At 36.8% G+C, this 24,866-nt stretch overlaps 2 protein-coding genes across 4 annotated transcripts; both read left to right on the forward strand.

Annotated features, from left to right (window-relative positions):
• Positions 1-5,689: 5,689 nt before the first annotated feature.
• On the forward strand, positions 5,690-7,611 carry LOC125187693 (WRKY transcription factor 71-like). Its single transcript, XM_048084323.2, has 3 exons — positions 5,690-6,170; positions 6,246-6,389; positions 7,025-7,611. Exons 1-3 carry the CDS (start codon positions 5,788-5,790, stop codon positions 7,395-7,397), a joined length of 900 nt encoding a protein of 299 aa, XP_047940280.1. The 5' UTR covers positions 5,690-5,787; the 3' UTR covers positions 7,398-7,611.
• Positions 7,612-17,738: 10,127 nt separating this feature from the next.
• On the forward strand, positions 17,739-22,877 carry LOC125200304 (protein REDUCED WALL ACETYLATION 1-like). Of its 3 annotated transcripts, none has more exons than XM_048088180.2 (16): positions 17,739-18,031; positions 18,393-18,484; positions 18,593-18,733; positions 18,829-18,885; positions 18,962-19,034; positions 19,662-19,820; positions 20,125-20,274; positions 20,378-20,633; positions 20,762-20,877; positions 20,956-21,042; positions 21,159-21,247; positions 21,407-21,469; positions 21,569-21,625; positions 22,021-22,117; positions 22,190-22,344; positions 22,527-22,877. In XM_048088180.2, exons 1-16 carry the CDS (start codon positions 17,996-17,998, stop codon positions 22,537-22,539), a joined length of 1,641 nt encoding a protein of 546 aa, XP_047944137.2. In that variant the 5' UTR covers positions 17,739-17,995; the 3' UTR covers positions 22,540-22,877. The 3 variants fall into 3 exon arrangements, with proteins under 3 accessions (XP_047944137.2, XP_088915736.1, XP_047953936.2); XM_048097979.2 differs by having other exon boundaries at positions 17,741-18,031; positions 18,596-18,733; XM_089059610.1 differs by lacking the exon at positions 22,527-22,877 and having other exon boundaries at positions 18,596-18,733; positions 22,190-22,345.
• The last annotated feature ends 1,989 nt before the right edge of the window (positions 22,878-24,866 follow it).

A 24,866-nucleotide genomic window follows, 5' to 3' on the forward strand; every position in this document is an offset into this window, starting at 1 on the left:
TGCCACGCAAAATAAACTATATACTGGTATAATTTTTTGCCTAATTATAATTTTTTATATAATGGGTGGAAATTATTTTCTAATAGTACAAATTACGGGATAAAAAAAAGTTAAAGTTTACCTCATAAATTTAGGATATTAAAACTTTAATGACAACTAAGGCTATAATTTGATTTCTAACACGCGATATTTCACATGTTAGACTTTGTGACAAACTAACTACGCCACATACGCTTAATAAATTATAGTACTCCTATGAATATATAATATATACTCAAAATCAAAATTAATTCGGTCCTGTATTACTTAAGTCGTATTTCTATATCAAATCGACACACGTTATTTGAGTAATTTTCTTTCGTAGTAAAACATAATTTTATATCAAATTTATTCTCTCTTCACTTAATCATTAAACACCGCTTTCTTAATTCTCATGTTCAAAATAAATTATTAAAGTAATTTGGGACGAGAATAGTATATTTTTGTGCAAATTTCTTTATGTGTTCATATATAATTAAGATTTCACTAGAACTCTCATGTACTTACATTTAATGTAGAATATAGTTCGTAAAAAATAATTTAAATCTAAATAATCATACGAAACTTAATAGTAGTACGTAGTACTAGTTTAAGAGATAGGAGTGTTTTAGAATTGTCAACTATAGTCGAAAATGACATGAATAATTACATTCTTCGAAATCTGCAGCATTATAATATTGAATATATTTTATTTTAAACATTATTGTAAATAAAAGTGTACATCATCATATGTCAAATTACACTAATTGCGAGAATCAAAGGTTTACTATCGCTGATTGTTGTATTAATTGAAAATTATCTCTAGGGTTTAGGATTAATCAAATTCGAATGCTATATAACAACAAATTAAATCTAGTTATTCCATATTTTAATTGGCCAAATATTTGGTCTTAGTTTGAATGTAGAAAGTATTGTATATATGTTTAAATACTCCATGACTTTATGTATAATATTTTTTCTTATAATCAAATTGATGTGTTTATAATTTAAATAGTTAATTTTGACCAATTCAAAAGACTCCAAGTGGAGTAGATAGCTATTAATGATTAGGAATATTGACTTGCGAGGTCTTTATTGGTGAAGGAAAAGAAAGCCCACGAGCAGTTTATATACTTTTACTTTTGTAATTGTCTTCAAGTTTTATTATTCTTTTTTTTTGCTCTCTCTAATGCACTGTGTAACGTCACATAGTCAAGAGATACTAAAGTTAAGATATTATGAAATAGTATATTATAAGATCTCATATGCAACATGAGTGTACTTAGTGGTTTAGAGTAAGTAAGAGATATAAGTTGGTCATCTCTATAAATGGTAATATAATGTAAGTTTTTTATAACTTAAGTGTAATATTCAAAAAAATGTAATCCTTGGAAAATGAAATTAATTAATTTGAAAATATGTCAATAGAGGATTTAGAGCAAACCTCCAAGATTATATCGTTATCGGCTTTCAAGTTGGGGTTTGAAATGGTCATAAGCTGACTTTATAAAATTGTTCAACATATAAATTAGTCATAGTATGTACATTAATTTCAAGCAGGAAGTCCAACATTATAATGAAATTTGGAAAGGTCACTCCTTGGTTTTTTCCCCATTCAATAGTAATTTCCTTTATCATATTATATCATCCACTTTATGTCGTTATTTCAATTTTATGCTTCATTTTTATTATTTATATTTTAAAGGTGAATTTTATTTTAGTCGCCCCTTATATTTTCATTTATGTATATGTATATATGTAGTGTGCATGTATAGAGGGAGGTTATATATTGTTAACAAAAATTGAAATAAAATACAACAAAAAATCTGATGAGGTTATGTAGTTTGAGGTTTTACAAGGTTGGGATGTGTCAATATCTAAAGATTCCCTATAATAATTAATTTTAATTTTTACATACCTAACGAATAACCTGCCCCCTCTTACGCATTGACGACCTTTTCCCTTAATAATATATTATATTATGTCACGTATAATTGACACAATGTATAGGTCAATAATTTCATGCTATTTCATTAGTATTATTTACACCCAAAAAAATCTCCCCACTCACGCTGCCCAGTATTATCGGCTTGTTTGCAATGATTTGAACCAATAATTCTTCTATTCCAATATGATCCAATTATTATAAATCTTTCAAAACGTTATCTTACATATTCCTTACACATACACGAAAAGACATCTCATTCTATTAAGTGAAGCAATCTAAGTATTCACGAGCAACGACTGCAAATAGTGATTAAACAACTATCTTTAAAAAAAAAATTTCAGTCAATTGTTTTGTAATTTTTTCAATAATAAATTTGTTACGAGATTCAGTGGAAGAAAACTTGTCTCACTTCGATTGTGTAAGGTAACATATATTGACTTTTAATAGGGGTCGATGATTTCTAGTGCAAGAAAACATGTCCCACATTGATTGTGCAAGTCGGTATATTGTTACATACACCTGTTATAAACACAGAATGCAATAAAACTTGTCTTTCATATGCATCAAAGTGTGTAATTTATTTTCTCTATCTTTATTTGGAAGAGAAATTGAATTGAACCTAATATATGGTCCTCCATCCAAGTATAAGAAGAATCATTGTTTCCTTACCGCCAACTATCTTTTTTAGGTGCCGAAAAGTGTGTTATGTATAAAAAGTAGTGCAATAATTTAATCAGTAAATTCAAACTTGCGTTCCCCAGGCGCTATGAAATAGGGGGTCTTTCCTTCGCCTATCGTATGGCACAGCAAATTTATATAATAGTATTATGCATAATTGTGACAAGTTAGCTAAATTTGGTAGTTGCCAATTGCTGTACTTCACGTACAATTCCTCCAAGCAAACATCTTTTATTGGTAATATTAGGCCTACTTGCTAAGTGTAGCGATAAAGTGCAAATGTGTCTATCAACTAGAAAATTAAGCTTAACGCAGCACAAATCTGTTAATAGTTGAAACTGTTAATCAGTTCAATCTCGTTGATTGTAGAGTCCGCACAGATTTGTTTTTTCGATCACCCCAAAAGACCTCAAACTGATTAGGGGTTGGACAAGATTATATATACCTTCCAACTTTTTTCACACTCTCGATGTGTGATGAGTTTGTACATAACACGTGTTTTTTTTCCCCCTATTTCATAATTAATCAAGTTACCTATACATTAGTATATGAATACTCGACATGTATTAACGAAATAAAACAATAGTAGTACTAGTTTTTTATAGGCCATGATTCGGTACTAATTTTATTTTTCAGTGTGAAAAGCATTCAAATATTTTGTCACAGTAAAGTCAAGATGAAGACTACTACGTGAACAAATGATCTGACTCACCACCTTTTTGTTATTATACATTAAAGAGGTTGCCTAACCTTAGCCACATTATTTGTCTTTATGGGTAACATAGTCAAACATTTATGCTTCCACAACTATATATACGAGTAGCCTCAACACTCAAAGTTTTAAATGAAAGATGTAACATTATATAATGTGAACTTCATTTAATATTTGAAATCAGTTTTCATTGGTTGGTCGAACGATTTCGTGATCTAAAGGATGATGATTAATTCGAATGTTACTTATATCTATATTATGATCACTAGTTTCTAAAACCACACTGTATATTATGGAGTTGTTCGATTTGCAAGATTATTTCTCAAGATTAAATATGGGGTTGGTTCATGAAATTGAATCTGATCACAACTTAATCATAGGATAATCATATGATAGGTAGACATAGTCAATCTTCTTCAACTAAAATAATTTCACAATTTAATTCTAGATTATATATTACTCCGGTATTCATACTATTTTATCTAGAAAATCAAATTGAACACAACCTATATATACATTAGTAACGATTGCACATTATAAAAAGCTACTTAACAAAAATGAACCTTATAATACTAAAAATATTTATAGTATTAAAAGAGAGGCTCAAGTCTGCAATAATCAGAGTCCAAGTGTAAATAATAAGGTGATGTTCGGTTTCTTAGATAAAATAATACAAATATATAATTTAAGATTGAGTTGTGAGATTATTTTAGTTGGAGGAGGTTAACTATGACTAATTATTTCATGATTAACCATCTATGATTTAGTTGTAGGATTGAATCTCATGAACTAAACACATTATATATTTAATCCCAAGATACAATCTTGTAAACCAAACACCCGCGAAGAGAATAAATCCAACAAAGATTAAATATCCCTATACAAGCAAAAAACACGAGATGTTACTAACCTTGAGCTAACATTTTCCATCACTCGATCGAACCTTTGAATACTTCATGATATGCATACCTTTTCAAAAAGGAAACTTATGACTGTAAAAGTAAAATATATGCAGCTACTACTATTAATTCGAACTTTTAAGTCATACGTGTGTTATTTGTGTGTGTGTGTGAATCTAATGTAAAATTAGAAAGCAAAAGTTCTTCATTCAAAGTTGGTCATATATACGACAGTTTTATCCATTCAAAGCAAAATGCAAAGTCCATCTCAAAAAGGTATCCACTATTCACATTGATTTAAAATGCAATACTTCATTTTTTTTGGCCCTTTCTTTTTCATGCAGTTGAACTGATCCAAAACTAATTTCAATAAATGCTAGTACTTGTATGTAATAATGAAAACAGAAAAAATCAAAATTGAAATTGCTGGCAAATTGAAAAAGAGGATCGTCCACGTGCCTGTCATGTGTCGGCTACGGTCAAATGCCGGTGCGCCTGTGGGGACACGTGTCGACATCAACCCGCCCCGACCCGACTCACACACCTTTACAACTTTGACCCGACTACATAAACCGTGATTCTTATTGCTATTGTTTTGTAGCTAAATTACTTAATATTTTCATTTTCTTATTATTTCTTCCCTTTGATTTTTCGAAATCAATTCCAACCTCCCCTATAAATAAATAAAATAACTAAAAGACCCATTCGACTCTCCAAATTTGTAAACAAGAATAAAATGTGGAATTAACTATTTTCGATTGTTCCTAAGTCATAGTCAATTTAGAAGAATAGAATAACACGAGCACTATATTATGCATAAAAAACAGGAATCATGTCCGCAATTACTTGACAAAGCTGGCGTCATGTGTAATTTTTTTTATACTCCATATAAATTATAGTATAAAAGAGTTTTTTTTTAAAAAAAATATTCTTCTAAAATTTTCACGAGTCTTGTGATCGGATAGTATTTCTAAAAGGACCTAATTTAGTAGTATAAAATTAATTAGTCCGTAATATAGAAAGATGCATCGACAATTAAAGATTTGTGACTATATAGTAATTCGTGTAAATTCATAGCTATAGTAAGTATCCGACATATATCCAAAAATCTACCATGCACCAAATTAAAATTTAAAATAAATAATTATAGAAAAATAGAGTAGCTTAAGTTGTGGAGAAAAAAGAACATGTGCTCTGTTTTTTTTTCTCCGGATTGTACTTTATTTAAATAGACATCTATGTAGCATATATTGGTAACATAAAAGAATAGTACTACTAATTTAGAGACAATAGTAGACGTCGATTTTATGTGAACTTAGGTTATGCGTCTAGAAATGTGGGGATGACCTTTTCACTTGTTTCCCCACCAAATTTAATTAAATCAAAACCTTTATATTCCTCGTCAAAGCTAGCTTTTAATAAATTATTACTACTTCTCCACTATACATAATAGAAATCCAAGCCCTTGTCAAACCTAAGCTCACATTCTTCTCCTTTCTCCACCAGTCTACTCTCAGCTCTCTCTCTTCATCATGTCTGAAGATTTCACAGATTTCTACTACCGGCCGCCGTTTCAAGATGATCGGCCGCGCACCACCACCGCCTTCACGTACAACGATCTCTCGAGCACCTTCTCGGCCGATCATTCCCACAACCATCTGCAAATGTTCGATCCTTTTGTTGGATCCAACGATCACAGCCCATTCTCCGCTGCCTTCGCCTTGTCGCCCGTCCCGGTAGAGGATCAGCGGGCTCCGGCTGCCAGAGGAGCCGGCGAGGCCACGCCAGCCACGCCGAACTCCTCGATTTCGTCTTCCTCGGCCGAAGCAGCTGCGGCCGAGGAAGATTCGAATAAGGGTAACAAGGAAGCGAAGGAAACCCTTGAAGATGCAGACGATGATGGCTCAAAGAAAGAGTAAGGATTTTTAGATCAAATTTGGAAAAAATCATAAATTAATACTTATAAATTGTTTTGAAATGTTTGATTAAGGTCGAAGGCGAAGAAGAAAGGGGAGAAGAAGCAAAGGCAGCCACGATTTGCTTTCATGACCAAGAGCGAAGTGGATCATCTAGAAGATGGGTATAGATGGAGAAAATATGGACAGAAGGCAGTCAAAAATAGCCCATATCCAAGGTTTGATTTTCTCATTCATTTCTTTGTTTAAATAAAATTATATATGAACATGATCTTTAGAAATCTACTCTTTATGGATCTAGTTCACTTTGTGTATTTCATATGAAAACCCCTAAATTAATTTCTTGATTATATTTTATAGTTTGAATGCAACCCTAGTATGAACACTCTCTTCATCCAAAATTTGTCTAGTTTTGATCTAAAATGGTTGTTTGAATTTGTTTAATCAAATTTTGCAAATTGTCAAGAATCATGTTTGGATGTTCCCACTCAAATCTTGAAACATTCTTATCACTATTAAAAATATTGTTCTATTTCCATGAAATTACGATTTTTGGCTTCAAACCGAAGTAAAAGCTAACCTAGCTAGCAACTTGTGATTAAACACTAATATGTTTTCACTCTCTTAACTTATAAGTTTCCAACTTTGTACCTTTTCTCATTGACTCATAAAATCAGTCTTATTTTATTTGTATAGTTTCTTACTCTAACCGTGCAGTACCAGTAGTCTTGGTAGTAGACGATACTGAGTCTTAGTCGAAAATGAGAATGAAACATGACTATTAAAATGAGAAAATAGGACTATTAGTTATGGACGGAAGGAGTATTATTTAACGAAAAAAATCCATTTGCAGAAGTTACTACCGGTGCACGACACAAAAATGTCCCGTGAAGAAGCGTGTGGAGAGGTCGTACGAGGACCCTTCGATCGTCATCACGACGTACGAAGGGCAGCACAACCACCATGTGCCTGCAACCCTCCGCGGAAATGCGGCCGCGATGTTCGCCCCTTCATTGCTAGCTCCGCCGATGATCCCATCAGAAGGCCAGGGATTCGCTCAAGAACTCTTGCTGCAGATGCCTCACCTCTACGGCGGCGGCGGCGGCACGAGCAACATGTTTCATCAGCAGAACATTAGCAGCCAGCAACAGCAGTTCCACCAGTTTGTTGACTATGGACTTCTGCAGGATATAATCCCTTCTGCTTTCCCTAAAGTGGAGCCATGAGAGAGAGTCAGAGATCTTGAAAGTTTATTTATTTATTTATATGCTGATATTTAGTTATTTTGCTGACTGATCGCTTGTCTGGACATAGACATGGCCTAGCTAATGTAACATTATCTCTCTTCTTCATTTTCTCACTCTCATCTCTCCAATTCTATCCCAACGATGGTGTTGTATCTATAGCCACATATATATAATGTATTAGTTTTGATGTGCATGAATTTATGTTTTCCATAGATGTATTCATAGATGTATGATAAGTACCTAATTAGTTTTTCAAATTAAGTATAACAAATTAGGCCATTCTGATCATCTTGTGACATGTATATGTGAATGATTCACACGCAAAGGTGAGGGTTTGGCAGGATTTCTCACATGATCAATTAATTAGAGATCTGAGGACATTCCACATGGTAATTGAGGAATGTCTGGTCAACTAATTCAAAAGTAGTAGCTAGATTTTTGTGGAATACGTGTTTTCAAGACTCATCTTGTTCATTTTCTACGAGGAAATTAAATATACTATTGCTCAAGACTTCAATTTGAACCATATTTTCTTTTTAATGCTTATTAAAATAGCAAAATAGGTGTAATGTATATATTGCTATGTGTATTGAATTCAAATTTGGAAAAAACGAATATTGATCGAATGGTTGTGTTGGACTATGGTTAGCTAATGACCAAATTGGTCTTCTTTCCAAATTTGGAAGTTAAGAATATATTTGCATAACACATTGCATATTTTCTCAGTCCCAATTATATATGCTTGTTTTGATTTTTCAACTGCATGCCCCATATATATATGTTTGCTTCCATAAAAAAAATACTTTAATTTAACTCATTTATTATATTATATGCATACCAGTAATTTTTAATTGTTTGATTAATTTTTTATATGGGCAAATTAGAAAATTCATTACATATAATTTCCTTTCTCAGTTCCTTTTCTTACTCCCTGTGAAAACCTGAAACCAAGAAAGTATTTAACTACATAGAAGGGAGAGGGTCAAATAGCTCATCCATGATTTCCACTCATTTATCAATGTGTAAGGCAGCGGTCAAATAGTCCATATCGGTTCTTCCAAAACTCAATTAATTAAGCACTTAAATGACTTTTCCTATACGACTAATTATTTGCTCCATGGAGTTGTTTTCCATTTCTTTTTCGGTCTCCAGTCTCCACCTAATTTAGCTAGTGTGCTAATGTATTTTTTAATGCATTAAATGCGAAAAAGTAATTTTTAACAAGCAAAACTCCGTTCCCTAAAATTAGTAATTCCCTGAAAAAACTGGAGAAAATCTAATTGCCAAGTCTTGTTGCAAATTTTAATGCCCAGTTTGATCTATAATTCAAAGTCAACCATTTTATTTCGTATGTCATAAATTCTATCAAACTGCATTCCTCAGCCAAGTCAATCCAATAAATTTATAGTAATATATATGTACCTCTTAAATAAAAAATTGTAAAATAAATTGATAATTCATTTGTCCCATGCAATTCATTTGAGACCTCGTATGCGGCATTTCGTCATGGCTAACGCAATGTGCGTTAGTTGATAACGTCATTGAATTCGTATACAGGAATCGCAAAATGTAAGATTATCAATTGATAAATCTTGAAAATTAATTGGCACTTAACTTTATCAACAGAATCTTAAACATTTAATAAAATTGTTGACAGATTACCGATCAACAACGTCGTCGATGAGCTCATGAGCTGTTGTCCGAAAAGCACCAACTGGGCACTGGCGGGCAACCATTGTGATACGACCTCAATCAGCAACGCCACGCCGGAGGATGAGCGGGAGCTGCATGAGCCCATGCAGCTGGACACTTCGGAGCAGGAGGTGGTTGGAGAACCAGCAAAGAGAGGAAGAACAAAGATTAGAGAGCCGAGAAAGGATCGCCCAAGGAGAGACGCTCCTCGACCTGCGAAGTATCGAGATTTCGTCTCACACTAGCGATAGTTTGATGCTTGATTTGTTTTGATTTGTTTTGATTTGTTTTTATTTTATTTCCTTATTTGCAGAACTATTTTCCTTTAAAGATAGAGTCAAATCTTTTCGGGTTTTCTTCTTGATTCTTTCCTGAATCGTATGTCCGAATCAAGTAGGGGGAATTCTATAAATTATAGAAATCCCTTAGATCGAGTCATTTTGAGAATTAAAGTAATAAACACACTTTTTCTCATCTTGGTTCTCTTAAAACCCTAGCCTCACGTTAGGGTTGGTTTTTATTGTTTCTTGTTCGCAAATTCATCGATTACGTGTGCTCGCTAAAGCCGGTAGGAACTCGCTTCCTATCAACTGGTGCTTTCTTGAGTCTCTCTTCCCCCGCGCACCGTCACCGATGCCAGAGGAGACGGGTTCATCGGAGCCGCCTAAGGAGTTCACACTCAATGAGGTTGGTCGGATGGTTTATGACATCACAATTCGACTTGCCAACGACGAAAAGAAGATCCAGGCAAATCGATTCGCCCATGAGTCGTTCGAGAGGCAACAGACGTCTCTCAATAAGGGCGTGGAAGACCACATCACCCGTTTGCAGATTGCGGTCGAGGATTTAGGGAAAAAGCCGCCGGACAGCGCGGCGACGGTGACTGCATCTAGACCGCGGGGTTGGTCGCTGCCTCATTCGGTCCTCGTCAAGCCAGTAGGGTTCGATGCGGAGGCTTGGCCGAAACTTAAAGTTGAACCTCCACGTTTCAGCGGAGATGGGGTGAATTTATGGATAAAAAAGGTTCAGAAGTATTATAATCACAACTTTACCTCCTTGGCGGACAGATTGTACCTCACGGAATTTTTGTTGGATGACTCGGCGGCGGAATGGTTTGGATTTTGGGAATCTAATAGTGAAGGCCGAGGCTGGGAGGATTTTTTGTTAGACATTAAACGACGTTTTGACCCCGACCTATATGAGGATTATGTTGGTCGCCTCGCGTCACTTCGTCAGACAGGCTCGTTGGATGACTACCTAGCCGAGTTTGAACCTCTGATCCGGAAGGTCTCGAACGTGGGAGACAACACTTTGACTTCCCTCTTTATCGCGGGACTAGCATCCTCTCTGAAACACGAGCTGCTGACCCGTCGCCCGTCATCATTGAGCGACGCTATCGCTCTTGCCCAACAGCTAGCGGCCTGCCAAGCCGCTGTAGTTCAGTCGATCCCCAGCAGTGGCCGGCCACAGTGGCAACGGCGTGACCAGCGTTCTTCGGCCAGCAGCAACCCGGGGAGTCTCAAGCTTTCGGAGGGTCCTAAGCCGTTTCCTCCCCTACCAAAACTGCAGCGGGAGGGCGGCCCTCGTGATTATCCGGTCGTCCGCATATCAGCAGCCGAGAGAGCCGACAGGACGGCTCGCAATCTCTGCTGGTATTGTCCTGAGAAATATACCCAGGGACATGTTTGTGCCAAGAAGTTTTATGTCTTGTTAGGGGAGGACAGTGACGACGATGAGGATCACAAGGATGACACTTATGCCGAGGAGGAGGGGGTCAATATGGCGATCACCGGCGACGTGTCTCGGATCTTCGTCATCGGCCCAAAGCTCAAGCCCCGCTCGATTCGCCTGACAGGCCACATCAGGGATACAGCACTGTCCGTACTGATTGACGGGGGCAGTACACACAACTTTATCAAACCCTCCGTCGTGGAAAGGTTATGTCTTCCACTCCATGTTATCTCTCCGTTTCGGGTATTTGTTGGTAATGGGGCATCTATGCGCTGTGACTATGTGAGTTTGAGCACTCCACTTGTAATGCAGGGACACTCTTTCAAGATTGATCTTTTTCTCCTCCATGTCGAGGGCCCGGATGTTGTGCTTGGGGTTCAGTGGCTTCAGGACTTAGGGGATGTGACGAAGAATTACAAAACACTACAGATGAAGTTCGAGCTCGATACGGGTCCGATCTGCCTGCAAGGGGAAGATACGCCCCCGAGACGGATCTCGTGCAACAACTTATTCTCCCTGATCGCTCAGGAACCGGAGGCCCAACTGTTCGAACTGCTCCAGGTAGACCGTTCCGCGGTGACCGACAAAGCCACTGTCCTGCCGGTTAATCCGCTACTGGCTGAGACTCTAGCCGCTTTCGAGTCAGTGTTCGCCGTCCCGTCAGGCTTACCTCCGTCACGCTGCTGGGACCATCGGATTCATCTGGCCTCGTCAAGTAAGCCTATCAATGTTCGGCCTTATCGATACCCACATTTTCAGAAGGCAGAAATTGAGAGGCAGGTCCGGGAGATGCTACACCAGGGTGTAATACAGCAGAGCACAAGCCCTTTCTCGTCCCCGGTGTTATTGGTGCGCAAAAAGGATGGCACGTTCCGTTTCTGTGTGGATTACCGCGCTCTGAACGCGGCGACGACCCCAGACCATTTTCCGATCCCTACCGCGGATGAGTTGTTTGATGAGCTGCACGCCGCCAGGATTTTCTCCAAATTGGATCTCCGCTCCGGGTACCATCAGATCCGCATGCATATGGACGATGTTCACAAAACAGCTTTTCGCACCCACGATGGCCATTTTGAGTTCCTCGTTATGCCATTTGGGCTCATAAATGCCCCGTCGACTTTTCAGGCCGCTATGAACAGTATATTCCGGCCATATCTGCGCAAGTTTGTGATTGTGTTTTTTGATGATATTTTGGTCTACAGTGATTCGATGGACTCCCACACTCGGCACCTCACCGAGGTTTTGTCGACCCTTCAGGCAAACTCTTTCTTCATCAAGCAATCCAAATGTGCTTTTGGTGTAGCCACGATCGACTATCTGGGACATATCATTGCAGCGGGCGAATTACATGCAGACCCGGCCAAGATTGAGGCCATGGTAAACTGGCCGCCGCCCTCGAATGTCAAGCAACTCCGTGGTTTTCTGGGGTTGACAGGTTATTATCGCCGTTTCGTCAAGCATTATTCTATCATCGCGGCCCCTATGACTGAACTTTTGAAGAAGGATTCGTTCGCCTGGTCGGAGTCGGCTTTGAAGAGTTTTATGGATTTGAAGAACGCGATGAGCTCGGCGCCCGTCCTACGCCTGCCTGACTTTTCGGCCCCTTTTGTCATTGAGACGGATGCGTCGGATTTTGGGATTGGAGCCGTTCTGATGCAGAACAATCATCCCATCGCTTATTTCAGCAAGAAGTTGGGGCCTCGCCGGCGCATGGCTTCTACGTATCATAAGGAACTCTACGCTATTGTGGAGGCAGTGCAGAAGTGGAGACAGTATTTGCTTGGCCGCGAGTTTGTGATTCGCAGCGATCAGCGGAGCCTTAAGGAATTGTTATCCCAAGTTGTTCAGACTCCCGATCAACAATTTTATGTACGGAAACTTATGGGATTCAAGTTCTCTATTGAGTACAAGGCTGGTGCGGCTAACAAGGTGGCCGATGCTTTGTCCCGCCAGGTCGAGGGGCCTGGTCCTGAGATCCCGCGACTTTTGGAGCTTTACACTCGTCCAATACCGGCGGTTTTGGAGGTGGTTCGGGCGGAAAATTCTTCGCTGCCGAATTTGATCGAGTTGCATGCGGCGGTGGCGGCTGGGACTGGACCTAAGCATGTATCCGCCAATGATGGGTTGCTTTATTTTAAACGTCGCTTGTTTGTCAGCCGACACTCGGCGACCTGCAGGGCAATTTTAGAGGAGTGCCACGACGCACCGGCAGCGGGCCATCCGGGGGAGCGTCGGACCTTCGCCCGTGTCGCTTCTCTATTTTATTGGCAAGGTCTTCGCCGGGATGTTCGTCGTTATGTGGCCGCCTGTTTTACTTGTCAAGCGACGAAGTATGTCCGTGATAAACCAAACGGTCTGATTCAGCCGTTACCGATTCCCAATATGGTGTGGGAGGCGGCATCCATGGACTTCATTGTGGGGCTTCCCCCTTCATTCGGTTATACGGGCGTTATGGTGGTCGTTGATCGTCTCTCGAAGTATGCACATTTTGGTGCTTTGAAATCGGGGTTCGATGCGCCGACAGTGGCACGACTTTTTGTGGATACGGTGGTGAAATTGCACGGTTTTCCGAAGAGGCTTCTTTCGGATCGCGACTCGATTTTTATGAGCGAGTTTTGGGATGAATTGTTGTCTCTCAGTGGTACAAAGTTGGAATTCACGACAGCTTATCACCCGCAGACGGACGGCCAATCTGAGGTGACGAACCGCGCTCTGGAACAGTATTTGCGTGCGTTCGTCTACGACCGCCCAAAGCGTTGGTTCGCGCTGCTTCCATGGGCTGAATTGGCTCTTAACTGCAGTGTGAACTCGAGCATTGGAATGTCGCCGTTTCAAGCTCTGTATGGTAGGGAACCGCCTAGTTTATTTGACACATATGCGCGGCCCTCGCATAACGTGGAAGTGGCGGAGTTATTACACGAACGTGAGGAGACTTTACATGCTTTAAAGCAACGTATTCGGCAGTCGCAGCAGTCTATGGCGGAGTTTGCTAATCGTAGGAGGAAGGATGTTGAGTTCAAGGTAGGGGACTCGGTTCTCCTTAAGCTCCAACCGTATCGGCAGAAATCGGTTGGCAGACCGCTCTCTAACAAGCTGGCTAGGCGGTACTATGGCCCTTATGTGATTCTGGAGCGCATTGGGAAGGTTGCTTACCGTTTACAACTTCCAGCCGACAGCAAGATCCACAATGTTTTTCATGTTTCCTTGTTGAAACGGTACATCCCAGACCAATCTGTGGGGTTGGAGTTGCCGCCGGTTTTCAAGAAGAGTCAGCCGCGGGACATTCCGTTGGAGGCGTCTCAGAGGCGCGTGGTGTTGGTCGACAAGTTGCCGCAGGTTCAATGGCTGGTACGGTGGGCGTCAGATGTGAATGCTCAACCGTCGTGGGTTTCCGAGGAGCTACTTCGCGCTCATTTTCCACATTTGCACCTTGAGGACAAGGCTGCTGTTAACGGAGGGGGAGTTGATACGACCTCAATCAGCAACGCCACGCCGGAGGATGAGCGGGAGCTGCATGAGCCCATGCAGCTGGACACTTCGGAGCAGGAGGTGGTTGGAGAACCAGCAAAGAGAGGAAGAACAAAGATTAGAGAGCCGAGAAAGGATCGCCCAAGGAGAGACGCTACTCGACCTGCGAAGTATCGAGATTTCGTCTCACACTAGCGATAGTTTGATGCTTGATTTGTTTTTATTTGTTTTTATTTTATTTCCTTATTTGCAGAACTATTTTCCTTTAAAGATAGAGTCAAATCTTTTCGTGTTTTCTTCTTGATTCTTTCCCGAAACGTATGTCCGAATCAAGTAGGGGGAATTCTATAAATTATAGAATTCCCTTAGATCGAGTCATTTTGAGAATTAAAGTAATAAACACACTTTTTCTCATCTTGGTTCTCTTAAAACCCTAGCCTCACGTTAGGGTTGGTTTTTATTGTTTCTTGTTCGCAAATTCATCGATTACGTGTGCTCACTAAAGCCGGTAGGAACTCGCTTCCTATCACATTGGCAGCTGATTTATATCAAGTAGTACTTTCCACTGTCTCATAAAAATATATATATGTATTTTCTGTTTCTGTCTATTCCATAAAATATAACCATTTTCATTTATGCATTTTCATTTTCATATTTTTATTTAGTCTTCTTACCAAAATATTAGTCTCTATTTATTTATGATAAGTTTTTAGGTGGATCCTATTTTTCACTATTATTAATACGTCGCTAACTTTTTGTCTATTTAGTTTTTTATTCTATTTAATTAAATTTTGTATTGAAACTTATGTCATCTACTATTAAGATTATTTTTTATGGATGAAAGTAGTATGTGATTTCAAATCTAGATTTCCAAATAGTACTAAAATACACTATATATTTAGAATTTTAGATATTCCTTAAATATAGAACTAAAAAAAAAGATATATACGGAGAGTTCCTTGATGAAAAAGTGAAAACACGTTTGAGATAATATCATTTCACTAATTTTATGATATCACAAATTCACAATCGTGGCAGAGATATGAAAACTGCTAGTACCAGCGGCGGAACCACATAGGGCACTGGACTCCGACCCTCCTCTTATACGGCTGTTCTCCGACCGGTCTCCGCCCCAGAGCGAGCCTTGCACTCCAACCATCCATACTCCCGCTGCATCTGTGAAATTGAAAATGGAACTAGGTTGGACAAGCTAAGGGTTGGGCTTATTAATCTTGGGCCATTTATTTAATTTCTTGGCTACTTTTATTTTTGGGCTATAATAAACTAATGATGCACTTGGACTTGGTGGAATTGGAATTAGAATTAGTATAAAATTGTTTTTATTGTGCTTAGAAGTAGTACTCCCTTCGCCTCAAGATAAGGAAAACATTTCTTTTGGTCACAAGATTTAATGAAATGGTATTTAAATAGTTAAAGTCAAAAGAATAAAGTATGAGAAGGCGAAAAGTAGAGACTTAAAGAGATAATAAAGTAGACGGGGGATAAAGTAAAAAAAAAAGAACTTCTGCTTAAAAGGGAAATGATTCACTTATAATGGGATATCCCAAAAAGAAATATGACTCGTTTATTTTGGGACGGAGGGAATATAAATTATTTGAATTGTTCAAGTACTGGTAGTTAATAAATTTATTAATATGTGAATATATTATCTAAGAAACCTTGTTGTTATTAGTAGTAGTAGTGCATGAAAAAATAAGGAATGATTCAAGTGCAAGTGCTTCAACTAATTATAGTAGTATTTCATTTCCCAATCCGATTGTGAGCTTGGAAAAAGTGAATTTTGCAAGTGTTGAATCTAATGCGAAAAATATAAATAGTAACTTAGGCCTACGAAAACAGTCATATGCAAAATTAAATAATTTATTATTATTATTATTATTATTATTTTCAATATTTTAAGTATTACTATTTATTAAAAAAATTCAGCCCCGCTTACTAAATTTTCTGATTCCGCCACTGACAACTACTAGTATTATTTTTCTAGAAGAAATTAACAAAAGCGTGATCCTTACAAAGTGCTGTTTTCTGATACCAAACAATCAACCAAACTAACCAACTTCCAATTAATATTGAAAAAAATAATTTACGCTTGACAGTGATTGGCTGATTGCACTGGATAAATCCAATGAGATTTTGTTAACACAATTATATGTTATAAACGAAAAATAAGAGCCACTAGTAGCATTTCTACAACTGTACGTGCTTTTTTTTATCTTAATTTAATTATTTAATTAGTTGGGAAATCATGAGACTAGATTTGTAACGATGGACGTATGTATCATAAACTTATAACTGATGTAAAAGTTCATTAATAAATTTTAGGATTTTAGGAAGCTAGTTCGTGACTGGTTTCTCTCATGTCTACAATTTAATCCACGCAAAATTAATACCTAACGCAACATATATGTTTGGATTTTATCCCCCCTAAATAAATATTCTAACATTCATGCATTATTTATAGACTAGTGTTTCTGTGTCGTGTTCAGTAAAATCTTATACTCCATTTTCTCTATGGATTATCAAACCCCCTATGCATATATACTGAATTAGCAACTCCCTTCCATCATATTTAAAATGATAATTCTATTTGGCTCATCAATAAAAGAAACATGAGGTAAAGGGCAAATTTAGTCGTGAACAGATATCCATTTTATGATTTTGGTCATATACTTTATCTTTTAAAATTTTGTATCCTGAACATTTCAACTCGGATCACAATTGGTCTTACACTAACTGTCAATTTTGAAACGGTTTTAACCCGATTTTTAAACGGTTCTAACCCGAATGAGACTGTTAAAACCATCAAAATCGGGTTAAAACCGTTTAAAAATTGACGGAATTATTAGTGTAACCAACTGTGTTCCAAGTTGAAATGTTCAGGATGTAAAATTCAAAATATAAAACATATGATCAAAGTCGTAAAATGAGTATATATTCAGGATCAATTTTGGCCTCGATAATTACACACATTGTAAATGCATTGAAAGCAAGCAAATCAAATTATTTACTTATAATGAAACTCCCTAAAAGTGACAAACTTTATTATACATCCGCATCACACTAATCATATTTATGTTATGCAAGTTGAAATTAAATAACTATTATCATGATTAAGCTATAACTCTCTATCATTAACAATATACTAGCTATTAGCTAATAAGGAATGTCCAGATTTTCTAGTGTTCTATAAATTATAAATGTACACTACTATTAAAAAGAAAAGATACAAATTAATCATGCAATTAAAATACAAAATCGTATTAACGTTAACGCATAAACAAATCCGACAAAATTAATTTTATTCTCTTATTGGTAATATTAATAATTAGTAATGTTATCGGAAAATAGAAATAAATACGGTAAATACGGCAAACCGACAGTGACAGTTGGCTTGAAAACAAGAGTGACGTCCAAACCGACGAAATTAATTATCTATCGTTGAAGCAAACGACGACGTTGCACGTCACTCACTGCTTCCTTCTACTCCTTGTTGCCTCAGATCTCCGATTCCACATATCTTCTGCTCTTTTCCCCTCTTCTCTCTATTGATTGTATTTGTTCACACAGTGCTGCTGCCTCACCTGCGTGTCTATCGATTGATGGAAATTGTGTAGATTTGATCGATTGATTTCGCGAATAGGTTTAATTCACGTCGGGCAAAGCGAATGGCAGTGGATTCTGGACCTCTCACGCCTGGACAGGTGCGGATTTGGCATCTGAAGCTTGTTTCATTTTTATGTTTTGAGAAGTTTGGTGATCGTCCTCTTAGTCGGAGGTTTTAGCTTAGTCGAACTGATTTCACACAATCTTTACGTTATCATTGAAAGTGAAAGCTGATGATTTGATTAGTAGGAATGGTTATTTAGGATAAAATTGATTATAGTCCACTTGATCTTTGTATGAATGTGCTGTTAAGTTGCATCTAATTTTGCACCAATTGCATATGTGGACTAAGTTTTGTGTATACCTTGATTGCTATATACCTACTGCTTGATATGGTTTCTGCAATTTTGAATCTGTTCTCCCATGGATGTGATGAAACCTATTGTTATGATGGCTCAGGTGTCATTTTTGCTTGGAGTTATTCCAGTCATTGCAGCATGGATGTATTCAGAATGGTTGGAGTATAAGAAGTCATTTCCCTTTCCCAAAGTGTGAGCACCTTTCATGTTTCCATACCAGCTCCTTACGGGCATACATGTTTGTTAGCCGAACCGATTAAGTTCATACTAATATCTGCTCGTACAATTTTTCCCTGCTAGCAGGCATTCGGATTATAATTTGGCCACGTTAGAAAGTCAAATAGTCAAGGAAGATGATCGAGCTGTCTTGATAGAAGGTGGTATAACAAAATCATCATCCGCAAAGTTGTCCACTCCATCTATTAAGACAAACCTCATTCGGTGAGTCAGTGTAAATATTGTGGTAGTAGTATTACTTTTCTAGGTTGCTTTCTCTTTCAAATTTATGATACCATTTATTGGGCTTCACTCTCTAGGTTTCTGTTGATGGATGATTTATTCTTGCTGGAAAATCGACAAGTTTTGAGGGCAATGTAAGTTTTTTGATCAATTTGATTTCACTTTATATTTCTATCGTCATTTTTTCAATGATATTTCAATCTTATGCAGGGCTGAATTTGGGGGCATTTTGTTCTATTTCTACTTGTGTGACCGCACAAACTTCTTCGCAGATTCAACCAAGGTGCATTTTCTAATCAGTTTACTTCATTAATCAGATTTGTGTTTTTTTAAATTAAGTAGAGCAGAGTGGATTCTGAGAATATAGTTCACATTCCTTAACTAGCAAAGTCTAAACAACATGGCATGGATAATTGGCCATCGGTATTTTAAGTAGGTTACTCATACCAGACAGTGTTCTAAATAATCTTACTTATACCACCATGGCTGTTTTTTTAGCTCTTATTCATGACTGACACTGAGACATATTAAGAGAAAAATGTTGGTATAGGAGATGGATACCGAAGTCAATTATTTGATTACTTTGTATATCTAGCTAAATGAAGTGCTAGAGGACTAGTTAGAAAGAAAGTTATAGACTCTAGGTTATCCTTCCTGCTGCTTGTTCTATGTAAGGCATGCCATAATTAGGCTCCATTCAATTGTTTTTGATAGATAATAATATAAATGGCATCGTATTAGTGGAAAATAGCAAATCAAGTAGTCTTTTTAAATTGTAACAGTAATCACTATTTTTTTCTCGTTTACAGTAAGCTTGTAGGTCGTTCTTAAACCACACTGTATTTTATTAAAATATTTCAAGTAATGTAGAACTAATGGCATTTTTTATTTTGTTTTCCTTGCTGGACAGAGTTACAACCGCGACCTGTTTGTTTTCCTGTATTTGCTTCTTGTCATAGCTTCAGCAATGACTACATTGAAGAAACATAATGACAAGTCTCCAATATCTGGGAAATCCATCCTTTATCTTAACCGCCATCAAACAGAAGAGTGGAAAGGATATATGCAGGCAAGGAGATCCTCAACCTTAACTTTGACTTTTCTGAACTATTTCGCATAGTTTATGGTCTCACTATTTCTGGCCAGCTTTTAGATTGATATGATGCCAGAAGGTATGAGGGCATTACTTAGTCTTCATGTGCAATTTATGTTTTCAAATATGTATTCATGATTGTACTGGCAAATGGAAAATAACAGTACTATTTCTTTTTGCACTTTCCTTTCAGTAATCGATATTCATATTGTCTGTAGCTGCAAAAACACTCTCCCCATAAAATTCCTAATTCTATCCTTTTTCTCCATGTTTCTGACAGGTCCTCTTTCTGATGTACCATTACTTTGCTGCATCAGAGATCTACAACGCAATTCGTGTTTTTATTGCTGCATATGTTTGGATGACTGGTTTTGGAAACTTCTCTTACTATTACATCAGAAAAGATTTTAGTGTTGCTCGATTCGCTCAGGTTAAATATACCCTGAGTCAAATTATCTTCCTTTGACCTATTAGTCTATTACAACTTGTTCTTTGCTTTTCTCAGCTTAAGTTAGATTATATTCTCTATGCAGATGATGTGGAGACTGAACTTTTTCGTGGTCTTTTGTTGTATTGTTCTCAACAATGACTACATGCTATATTATATCTGCCCTATGCATACCCTGTTTACTCTTATGGTATATGGAGCCCTTGGTATCGGCTACAAATATAACGAGATAAGATCAGTGATGGCTCTGAAGTTTTTTATGTGCTTTGTTGTGGTTATCTTGGTGTGGGAGATCCCAGGAGTTTTTGACATTTTGTGGAGCCCTCTTACTTTTCTATTAGGTTAGTGGATATCATAGCTTTTGAATCGCCTTTAAGCTACTTGTTTGAATCTGTAATTCTAGAATAATGTCCACCTGGAGTGAAACTAATATCAGAATAATATTTATCTTATTTTTTCTGAATGACAGGATATAGTGATCCAGCGAAACCAGATCTCCCACGACTACATGAGTGGCATTTTAGATCTGGGCTTGATCGATATATATGGATCATTGGAATGATATATGCCTATTTTCACCCAAATGTAATCCTCCAAAAGTTTAGATTTTTCCATCATTCCTCCCTTCATGAGCTTAAAATTGTGTACTTTTTCTTGTTGCAGGTCGAGAAGTGGATGGAAAAACTAGAGGAGTCTGAGACCAAGCGGAGACGCTTAATAAAAACATCTATTGTTACTGTTTCTTTAATTGTAAGTTACATGATTCTTTCATGGTCTTGTTTTTTACATGATTCCTGTTAATGATTTTGTGTTCAGTTTCTTTGTTAGAAATCTTTATCTGATTTCTTCTTGATTTTCTGGCATAGGTTGGCTACTCGTGGTATGAATACATATACAAGCTGGATAGGATTTCGTACAACAAGCTCCATCCTTACACGTCGTGGATTCCTATAACGTATGTACTGAAAAAAAACCCCTATTCATTTCTTTTTTAGCACAATTTCATCTTTTACAAGAATATATTGCGAGTTTGTAGGAACCAAGCTCTAGCTAGTGTCAACTGTGGGTATATTTTTCCTGCTTTTCTCATTTGCTTCCTTTGATTTTGTTCCAGTGTCTATATTTGCTTAAGAAATTTCAGTCAGCATCTTCGGAATTTTTCTTTGACCCTTTTTGCGTAAGTGCTTTTGTTTCCTAATTTCCCCTAGCTTAATGGTACCCAATTTGAATAAATATTACCAGTTAATCGATACTATAAATTGTTCTAATGTACCAGGTGGCTTGGAAAAATTACATTGGAAACTTACATCTCCCAGTTTCATATATGGCTGAGGTATGTTGTCCAACTTATTGTGCACTTCATACTTGTGTTTATATATTTCAATAGATGATGTACAACATCTAGCATTTGTATCATGTCAATCGCTTTTGACTGCTAAGTTTCTGGAATTTGGCCTTTCAGTAGGCGATTATGATATGATTTCTTCTCAACGTTACTTTACAAATAAACTCATGTATTCTGGAAAGTTTCTTAAAATTTAGTTCTATTAGTTTTGTCAGCTGAGTTTCTAAGGTTGCTTCTAGACTAAACCACATAAATATGCTGGGCATCTGCGAGATGTAACTATCTGGAACATAGTTAGATTTTGAACAATAACAAAATACAGCTAAAGAAAACTTTGATCTGAACCATGAGGCCTTATAAAGTATCTATTGGCATATCTGCAGGTCCAATATGCCCAATGGACAGCCTAAATGGCTACTCTCTTTCATTCCGGATTATCCTTTGCTGAATTTCTTGCTGACAACTTCTATTTATATTTTGGTGAGTGACCCATTCTGTTGCTCTAAATAAGGTTTGTAAAGTTATTAAACAGACATTTATATACTGCTGCAGATATCATATCGACTTTTTGAGTTGACAAATACACTCAAGATTGCTTTCATTCCAACAAAAGACAGCCAGAAGCTATTTCAAAATTGTATTGCTGGGGCTGCCATTGCTGCGTGTTTATATAGCATTTCCTTTATTCTTCTTCAGATCCCTCAATAGTAAGTTCTTTATCATCCACTGATAATATATGATCGTTCTGATCATGTTAAACCTAGTCTCGAGCATGTTTACTCCATTTAATACACCCTTATGATGTACTAGTACTCATTATTTAACCATAGACTTTTGCCTATTTAGTCATTGTTGCTCTGATGAATCATAGATTATTTCACTTGTGCAGCACGGGCTTGTAAAAGATTGCAGCAGCGAGATATACATTCTGTTGTGTTGTATCCCATTAGGACGGGAAACAGATGGTGGAAGGGGTTAAGTAAACCCAAGAATTTTAGGCATATATTGATCAATCATCTTCCCAGTTTTGATAAGGAAGTTTAATCATAAAAAGAAGAGAAAGTGGAACACATTTTGTAAGAATGTTTATATCTCTGTTTCTGCAGTTTCTCATATCTATATTCTCATATCTCACCACATTATTCCCCTGTTTTGGTAGTGGAATAGTTGGGTAATGATGGTGTGTCACACGTTTATGTACTTGGTATATAAGCATCTTAAATTAAGTGTTATTTTTAAATTAGTTGTTCCAAGAAAGTCAATAGATATAGAAAAGGTGAGATTATTGCTTAGATGTAGAAGTCAAAAAAATTTACTTTATTTTGGATCTACTTTATTACCAGGAAGATTGAATTGGTAGAGTATCACCATTTACATACTAAAAAAAGTTATCCTATGTTACCACAGCCCAATAATTCGACCCTTCATTGGCAGAGATTTTCTTTCCCACTTAGATATAGATAGTGGTTATATTTCTGAAGCCTATAATTCCATACAATCAATTTCCACGCCATCTATCTATCTAAGTGGACCACTTGTCTACTTGAAGTCTTGTTATTTTCTCTAATATAGTTGAGCTGATTATTATTAGCCTGAAGAAGATATGTATATAATTCCAAAAGAAGTCTTGGAAAAACATTTTCTCTAAAGTAGTAGTACATGATTGAGGCCATTCACTATCTTTGCTATTTTTCATTTTTGGCATAACTCCAATAATTGATTGTATGTGAGTAGGCTTGATTTTTTAAAGATTATCAATAAAGATGCATCATTTACTTAAGTAATCATAACTTGAACCCCAAATTTATTGACTGGAGAGGAAATATTTTACTAATTAAACTATTTTCATCATCATATAAATGGGAGTAGTACCATGTTGAGAACGAATAAATTCCATTTTATACTAGTAGGAGTAAGTATACTAGTATTTTATAGCTGCTATACTACTACTATGCGATTAAAGAATTTAAAGTGATAAAACACTAGTCTGTGTAGTCACTTTTCACTTTTGCTACACCCACAAATAAAATAAAAGAAATTAAAAAATTTTGCTAGAATTGCCATACTAACCAAGTGAGCTCTGCATTCATTTTTCACGTGAAAAAAAATGACTTTTTAACAAAAATATTGGAAAAGTATATACTCCTATTAATAAAAATTTTGAGCTCAACCTTTTGGAAGCCAGTTATTACGTGGATATCCCAATCCTTTCTCACTATTAAGCAACTGGTTTAGTTGTTGAAATGATAGTACATTGGAGATTCGAATATTTTGACACGAATGAAATATCATTGAGAAAATAAATGCTTATGCTAATTTTTTTCCATGAAGTGTGACAAGCTTGTACGTGATCTAATTTCTTGGTTTATTAATATCTCAACTAAAGGTGGTATAAAAAAATTTGGACGAATTACAAATTTAGTCTTTGAGCTATGTATTGGAATAAGAGCATCTACATCCATGCTCTTGCCAAGAGCACGGATGTGGATCCGGACCCACCTTTATTTATTTTTAATTCTCTACTCTTCCGCAACTGCACAACACTCACATCCATACTCTTCTGCAAAAGTATGCTCAAAGATCCCACCATTCTGTTATTTAATTTAAATACTTCAATTACTAAAAACATTCTCACCTATTAAAATGCATTCAAAATACCCTAAATACTATTACAAATTACTAAGAAATAAAAATTTACATAATTAAAATCCTAAAAAATACAAATTACATAATTGAAATCCTAAAAATTGAGATTGAAAGAGTTGTTTGGTGTAGTGTGATTTTTTGTGTTGAAATGGGGGTATTTATAGATGAAAGTGTAAATATTGGGGTAAAAATAATGAAAAAATAAATTAAAAGTGTGGAAAAACGGAAATATTTTAATGGGAAGTGAGAAAATATTTTTTTATTAAATCTGAATTTTTCAGATTTTTTTGGATTTTTAAAAAAATAAATAAATAAAAATAATGATAAACCAACGTTGACCAACCAGAGCATGCCACGTCGGCTGCTCGTGCTCTTGCCAACGGCACAGCCGTGCTCTTAGGCAAGAGCAACTATGGGTGGCAAATCGTGCGTGTTGTGTCTTTATCGTGTCGACACGATAACGACACGACACGATAACAACAAACACGAACATGACCTGTTAAAAAAACTCTAAACACGAACACGAACACGACACGCTACCCTCAGACACGAACCCATTAACGACACGAACCTCTTTGGGTCA

This window comes from Salvia hispanica, chromosome 5, assembly GCF_029641045.1.
Source record: "Salvia hispanica isolate PSC_SH4W2 chromosome 5, Shi_PSC_v1, whole genome shotgun sequence".
Lineage (NCBI taxonomy): Eukaryota > Viridiplantae > Streptophyta > Magnoliopsida > Lamiales > Lamiaceae > Salvia > Salvia hispanica.